Source organism: Seriola dumerili, unplaced genomic scaffold (assembly GCF_002260705.1).
Source record: "Seriola dumerili isolate Sdu_G_001 unplaced genomic scaffold, Sdu_1.0 BDQW01000161.1, whole genome shotgun sequence".
Lineage (NCBI taxonomy): Eukaryota > Metazoa > Chordata > Actinopteri > Carangiformes > Carangidae > Seriola > Seriola dumerili.
The window spans coordinates 3201416-3208075 of record NW_019174416.1 but is presented as its reverse complement, the minus strand read 5'-3'; the positions used below and the strand labels follow the sequence as shown (position 1 = coordinate 3208075).

Below are 6660 nucleotides of genomic sequence, written 5' to 3'. Positions count from 1 at the left end.
AATTCAATTTACCAGGGTAAATGGATCAAATCACTTAAGTACCTACAAAACAAACAGCATTTGCAGGTTATGCTAACATCAACTGATTATAATCAAAACACTGCAGTCTACATGAAACAGAATGAAACATCCTGTTTTTATGGAGGAAAAGAGAGGCAAGCCCAAATACCTGCTTCTCCATAGAAAAAAAACAGTATGGAGCATTGTTGATATTTACTTGAACACAATACAAATTAATTTCGTACTCCTTTAAAACTCTATCACCTTTATCTCAGTACAGAACTTGTGAACTGGAAACTGATAACAACATCACATCTGAGTAAGTGCTGTGGCAGCAGGCTCAGGACATTTGTCCATCTCTGGCTCCTGCTCACGGTTTCCATACACAGCAATTCTGCATCTCTGATAGGCCTCTTCCAATTTCCGCATGGACGCCGCCAGCTCACTACTGGTCCGCAGTGCCACCATGTCATAAGCCATCCAGGTCAACTGCACTGCAGGTGGATATAAAGAAAGAGGATGAAGTTGCAGCCATAAGAAAGTTGTGTTAGACATAAAAAGTTGTTAACACAGCTTTCAATCCCCACTTCACTGTAACTTTCCACGAAGCCTAACACAGAACTACGAGTAGACAGAAAAGTTAAATAGGCCTACCTGATATATTTTCAGCGCCATCTATCAGTCTCTCTAAATCTTTGTTCAGCTCCAACTCGTCCTCTTTGCTGTCCAGTTGACGCTGGGGAGGCGAAGATGAATCGACCATCTACATTACAAACCGAGAAATTGTTTTCGCCAGTTCGTCAGTGTACTTCGCCAAAAAAGTAACGCTAGCTAAACACCACCAAGCCATTCCTGACGGACAACGGTCACGGCACCAACTGTAAACGTTTGTTTGTTAGCTAACGTCGCTTTGGTCGTTAGCTTCCTGGGGAAAGTTAGCATGGTAAGCTCTTCTAAAATTAATATTTTAACTGATTAAGTGTTTGCCAAGAGGAACGACAGTATCTGCCTTTACTAGCTAGGGTTTTAATCAGCAGCTTATTTGGGTTAAGAGCTATTAATTAATGTAAAAGTTAAACTTACCATACAAGGCTTTTCTTCAGGAACTGTTAAATGGTTTTGACAGCTCTGGCGGTAACTAGCTAACAAGGCGTGTTGCGCATTTTTAATTTAAACGGGAATGACGTCACTTCCCATGATTGTCGGATAATTTTCACACAACGCCCTTGTCCCATAAACCCATTGCATTATAACCTACAAGTATTTAGAGGTAAGAAAAGCTGTGTTAGTAAGAATTTGCAATTTTATCATAGAAATGATCATTTAAGTTATCAGTTACCAATTGGAGAACCTGTGAAATACTGGAAGAACATTAGCTTATATAACTGCATAGGGTAGTGGTACAGTATCTATGTTCCTATTTCTGCAATAGGCTTTTCAGCTTCAATGATATCTCTCCTGCTAAACCTGGTTTAAAGATGCCATAACAATAATGCTACTGGTATATTCTATTAGCTGGAGCCAGCAAACATTTGGCATTTTTGTACGAAAAATTACTGAAATAAATAACTGATTATCAAAATAGCTGTAGTTTTTTCGAATAATCTATAAATTGAGTGATGATTGAAGTGCTCATTGTATGTTACATACAATATATATATCCATAATAATAAATAAGAGAACATTAGATTGGGCATTCACGAAATTGTCTGTTCTCTCACTGTAGGAGAAGGTTGCTTACCTTCATTGTGACTAAGCTGTCCATTATAGCAGGACTAATATGCAGGAGGGAAAAGTAATTAAAATTTCTAATCTCAATAAACCTTGATCGTTAATTTTGCATCATAATCATCAAATAAAAATGACAGATGACTGAACTCAATTAATGTTGGAGTAACAGCTTGAGTGGAAAATTATTTGATTGAGGGCGAACAAAACCGGTGGAGGAACTGAACTAGCTGACAGCAGGAAAAAAAATGAGAGAGAAAGCAGGAACAGACTATTCACCTGAGAAAACAACCAATAAGAAGAGAGAGGGGGCGTTTCCAGGGAAAGAGATAAAGCCGGTATGACAGGTGACATCTTCACATAAAGCAAGGGCAAACAGACAAGAAAAGGGGGAAGAAGACTAGCTTACAACTTGGGAGGTTAGAGACCAGTATTTGGATCAACTCACATTCACAGAACTGAACAAGAAAAGGACTTTCAGCGGCTGACAAAATTGCCACAAAAAGTGTTTGGTATCTAAAGGGAGGACAACCAAAGCCAAAGGGCTCAGAAGAGGCACTGAGAGGTGAGAAGAAACTTTAAAATGTCGTCATTTGAGGCCCAGGGCCAGTCTCCTCCTCGATGTGGCCCTCAGTTCCCCAGCCTCGGCCAGGAGCCCCCTGAGCTCAGCATGTACAGTGATTGCTACTACCCTCCTCCCTCACTGCCAAGTCCTCAGCGCACCACTCCGACCTCCTACGACCTAAGCGACTACACCACCTCTTCCCCAAACCCTTACCTCTGGTTCAATGGCTCTGGGATCAACACACCACCGTACCTGGCTACCACCACCCCATCAGGAAACCCCGGCCCTCCCTTTGTCCCTCAGCACTATGGCATGCAGAGGCCTTACCTAGGTCCAGCTGGAGCTGGGGGCCCAGGAGAGCTGAGTTGGTTCTCTCTGCCCTCACAAGAAGACCTGATGAAGCTGGTCAGGCCCCCTTACTCCTACTCTGCTCTCATTGCCATGGCTATCCATGGAGCACCAGACAGGAGACTGACATTGAGTCAGATTTACCAGTATGTTGCTGACAACTTCCCATTCTACAACAAGAGTAAAGCGGGTTGGCAGAATTCCATCAGACACAACCTGTCACTCAATGACTGCTTCAAAAAAGTACCCAGAGATGAGGATGATCCAGGTAATATTTTAAAATCCAAATATCCTGTTCTCATTTTTCACTCTGTTTTGAGTATTTATCCTTAACAGAGAAAGGATAATATGATTAATTCACTTGATTTTAATTCACTGTGAGATTATATTATTATGCTTATTGAATGTGCTGTTGTTTCCTTGGTGTTTTGCAAATTGTAAAGCTGTTTACCCATTTTTAAAATCTAAATTGAATCTCACCAACTATATTCTCTGATATCACAGGAAAGGGCAACTACTGGACACTTGACCCAAACTGTGAGAAGATGTTTGACAACGGAAACTTCCGCCGCAAAAGAAAGAGGAAGTCTGATTCCCTCTCCGGCGGTGACAACAGTTCAGGGGCTCCAGAGTCCGGTGACAGTGAGAGGGGCAGCCCCAAACACTCTGCAAATCCTGCCCTTGACATCTCCCCCACACCAGACAGGATCCCCTCCCCTTCATCGTCAGGCCCCACACCGTGTCTGAGCAGCTTCTTGTCTGAGATGTCTGGAGTGACGTCTGGAGCAGCTAATGAGGTGGGAGGCGATGGGCTAAGCAGGCCACTGCAGATTAACCTTCCTTTAGATGGGCCTCATAGACCTGCACAGCCTGGAAGCTTTAGTAGCTACTCCCCCAACTCAGTTGGCCCGGAGTGGGTACCACAAGTACCAGCTCCCCCTGTGCTCTCATCTTCACCCACCCACTCTTCTTTAGGGTACACTAGCCCTATCCTCAGCCAGTACAGTGGGTCCAGTGGGCACTTCTACCCTACACTGGGCTCAACAGGGATCATCTATCATCGCGAGGGCACAGAGGTTTAATAAGACATTGAGGGTGGAAAAGTTTGATTTGAAAAGACTCTCCACAGGAAATTGTACCTGTCTGGTTACTTTTGTTTTTAGAGAGGTTCTGATGTGAAAGACAATACACACACACACAAACACACAGAGTATGTTTGCGCTGACTGAGACAGTTGAGATCACTATAGCGTGTGACAGCAGAGTAAAAAGGCTTTGATTCCCACAGGAACAGCTGAGTCAGCAGCAGCAGACTATGAGTGTCACTCCCTGAAACCACAGTCAGCCTCACTATCAGATCCTCAGTCAGCTTTTATTCTATCTGAAGCTGGTCTCTATCAGATCTGACTCATTATTAACAGATCCTAGATCTGATCTGCTGACATCAGGCCATTCCACACTGCTATCTGTGATTCTTTGAAGGGTATCAAACATACAATGCTCAGACAGCAAATTTAGAGGAGTAGTTAAATTACACCAGTGTCTACATATTGTGTAGTCACTGGCTTTATAGATTCAACAAAAGGGTAAAAAGTAGACTGGTTTTACCGCTAAGTGAAACTATCCGATGAATTTACAGTCTTGGAGTCTGATATACAAGTGGTAGTTGTACTTTGTAAATATGTCCATGTGTTGTGTAATGTTATACATTTATATTGTTGGTTTGTTGATGCAACTGTTATTGTGCAAAATTGATTCTTAATGTATGGTATATGCTGTTTATGTTGTGTTTTTATTATGAATAAAAGGTTTTAGAGTTCTACATTTCCATCTTTCATTTTATTTTGTGAAGAATAAATGAATAATTATTATGTAAAAGCAACTGGCTGTATGGTGTCTCTCAACCACCCCCCACCTTCTAGTTAGTTAGACGATAAGTTCTTACTGGCAGAAAACAGTCCTGTCAGAAAAGCGATGACCAGTAGTGTAGAACCTGCATGTCGGTGTAATCTGATCTTTGTGTGATGGATAGCTAACTGATTCTCCGACCTAAACGTTGAGAAGCTACATTCCCAAGCTGTCCCTCTTCACCACACCTAAACACTGAAATCCACCTGTGTCACACCATCTTGACACAGATACTGCTGACTGGATGCAGGCGGCTTTATTGGGGCAAAGAGACCAACTGTAAAAAGTTTGTAAAGATGCTGAAGCATGAATTAACTGCTAAATAAACACGCTGACTCAATATAGTTCACAACTAATTAATTCTCAATTGCTGGATGATTTTCACCACTATAGTTATCCAACAGTGGAGAGTTAAAACAGTACAAGTCCAAATATTCTGTACAAGCAACAGGTTTGTTTTAAGTTAAAGGAAATACCTTTATTCTCATACGCTCTGAGAAACAGGTTTTCATTGCACAAAGTAATTCATAGTTTACTTTCTTCTGCAACTATCTTTCATATAAATGTACTATAAACAGGAAAATAAATATGTAAAGCATATACAGTAAACATAGAAGAAACAATTATACTCTAGTATATAAAGTTATATAAAAATAAAGACTGAATGAGATTTGAATTAAAGAATGAATTTAAAGATTACAAAACAATACAGTTAAAGTTTAATATGCAACCATAATATGATTTGTAAAAGCAGATGTGGAACAGTTTATGCATGAAGTCAGAGGCGCAAGAATCTATGAAGTAGATTCTGATGTATTCCTGAAATTCATAATATGCTGTGGTCTGTTATATGTCTTGATACAGCTATGTGTACTACATATAGTGCTATAATATCATAGATTGCTTTTCGTATTCCAACCTTAGAAACACATTAGTCCACGTTCTCCCCACCAAACAATAAATTTGGGCTTTTAGGCATTTTACGTGATCAACAAAACTAATCAGCTTAGTTCTGTGTTGGTTACTTTAATAGCAAAAGTTATTTAACTGTGTCTTCTACAATTTGCCATAATTTTTTTTCATTTTTTCTGCTACAGTTTTTCTTTTACTTTAGTTATATCCTGCACATGTTATTGAAATAAATATAAACGCTTGGATCAGTGTCAGCCTTAGGCCTTTATTTACCCTGAAACACAGGCAGCATGACAGCCATTTACACTAAACACAGAAAGAAGGAAAGAAAGAAAGAAAGAGAGAAAGAAAAGATGAAGTGGAATTTAACATCCTGGCACAAAATAAAAAGGGTATTGGTGGTTGAAGGGTAGCAGGTCAGCCTGTCAAAATTTGCATAACTGATTTCAAAACAAGTGATGAGGCTGCATTAAGACAGATCATACGTCCTGCTTTATCTGTTGTGTCAAACTTGCAAGCATATCTGATTGAACTGCCTCATACTGTGCCATAAACCTCAGAACTCATTCAGGGAATCATGACTGTGCCAAATTCATAAGCAAATAAAATATCTTCTCATGCAGATATTACACTGGGATCAGGGGCATTTGGCAAGAGACAATAAGTAAGACGCAGGAGATAAGCATGAAGAGGGAAGACAAAAGATATACAAAAAAGAAAAAGTAAAGTAAATATCGGGTTATCAGTGTCCCAACATGTTACACTTCCACCCCAAATTTTCTTGGCACTATGAAGAGTTTGTGCAGCCAGTTAGTTTGTTTTTTTTTTCCGTTTCTTGTTCAGACTTTGAGCAGGCAGGTGAAAGATGTGGCATCGAGAACAAGGGTGGCCTTTCGCCTTGTCGATCCAGCATGAGCTCTTTTTGAGTGTATCTGCCAACAGAAACAGCAACACCACTGGGCTTTTGCCTCGGAGACTTCATTAACAGCAGACGTCACCTTCTGCTGCTCTTATTCAGACAGTTTCAAATGGATGCAAATTTGTAACCGTTAATCACACCACGGATGGGGATGACAAGGTCAGGGGGGAGAATGTGGTGTTCCAGATGCAGCTTTCCAGATAAGACACTGCAAAACCTGAGGGATTTACCTTACCAACTCCCTGAAACCTAAGTCAATTAGCTTTTCTTGTAAATCATAA

General features: G+C 40.6%; 2 protein-coding genes across 3 annotated transcripts; one reads left to right on the top strand and one right to left on the bottom strand.

Moving 5' to 3' along the window:
* syce3 (synaptonemal complex central element protein 3) lies at positions 1-1800 on the bottom strand. 2 transcript variants are annotated; one of them, XM_022752015.1, is made up of 3 exons: positions 1742-1800; positions 655-763; positions 1-494 (listed from the first exon to the last, which is right to left on the bottom strand). In XM_022752015.1, exons 1-3 carry the CDS (start codon positions 1763-1765, stop codon positions 310-312), a joined length of 318 nt encoding a protein of 105 aa, XP_022607736.1. In that variant the 5' UTR covers positions 1766-1800; the 3' UTR covers positions 1-309. The 2 variants fall into 2 exon arrangements, with proteins under 2 accessions (XP_022607736.1, XP_022607737.1); XM_022752016.1 differs by lacking the exon at positions 1742-1800 and adding an exon at positions 1084-1209.
* A 304-nt stretch (positions 1801-2104) lies between these two features.
* foxi1 (forkhead box I1) lies at positions 2105-4442 on the top strand. Its single transcript, XM_022751905.1, has 2 exons — positions 2105-2909; positions 3146-4442. The coding sequence occupies exons 1-2, from the start codon at positions 2312-2314 to the stop codon at positions 3721-3723; spliced, it is 1176 nt and encodes a 391-aa protein (XP_022607626.1). The 5' UTR covers positions 2105-2311; the 3' UTR covers positions 3724-4442.
* Positions 4443-6660: the final 2218 nt, after the last annotated feature.

Excerpts from the sequence above, each read along its gene's own strand:
- syce3 (XM_022752015.1), bottom strand. The coding sequence starts at position 1,765 with ATGGACAGCTTAGTCACAATGAAG. Across the intron at positions 764-1,741 it reads ACAGCTTAGTCACAATGAAG|ATGGTCGATTCATCTTCGCC; the intron begins GTAAGCAACCTT and ends TTTGTAATGTAG. Across the intron at positions 495-654 it reads TGGCGCTGAAAATATATCAG|TGCAGTTGACCTGGATGGCT; the intron begins GTAGGCCTATTT and ends ATCCACCTGCAG.
- foxi1 (XM_022751905.1), top strand. The coding sequence starts at position 2,312 with ATGTCGTCATTTGAGGCCCAGGGCCAGTCTCCTCCTCGATGTGGCCCT. Across the intron at positions 2,910-3,145 it reads CAGAGATGAGGATGATCCAG|GAAAGGGCAACTACTGGACA; the intron begins GTAATATTTTAA and ends CTGATATCACAG.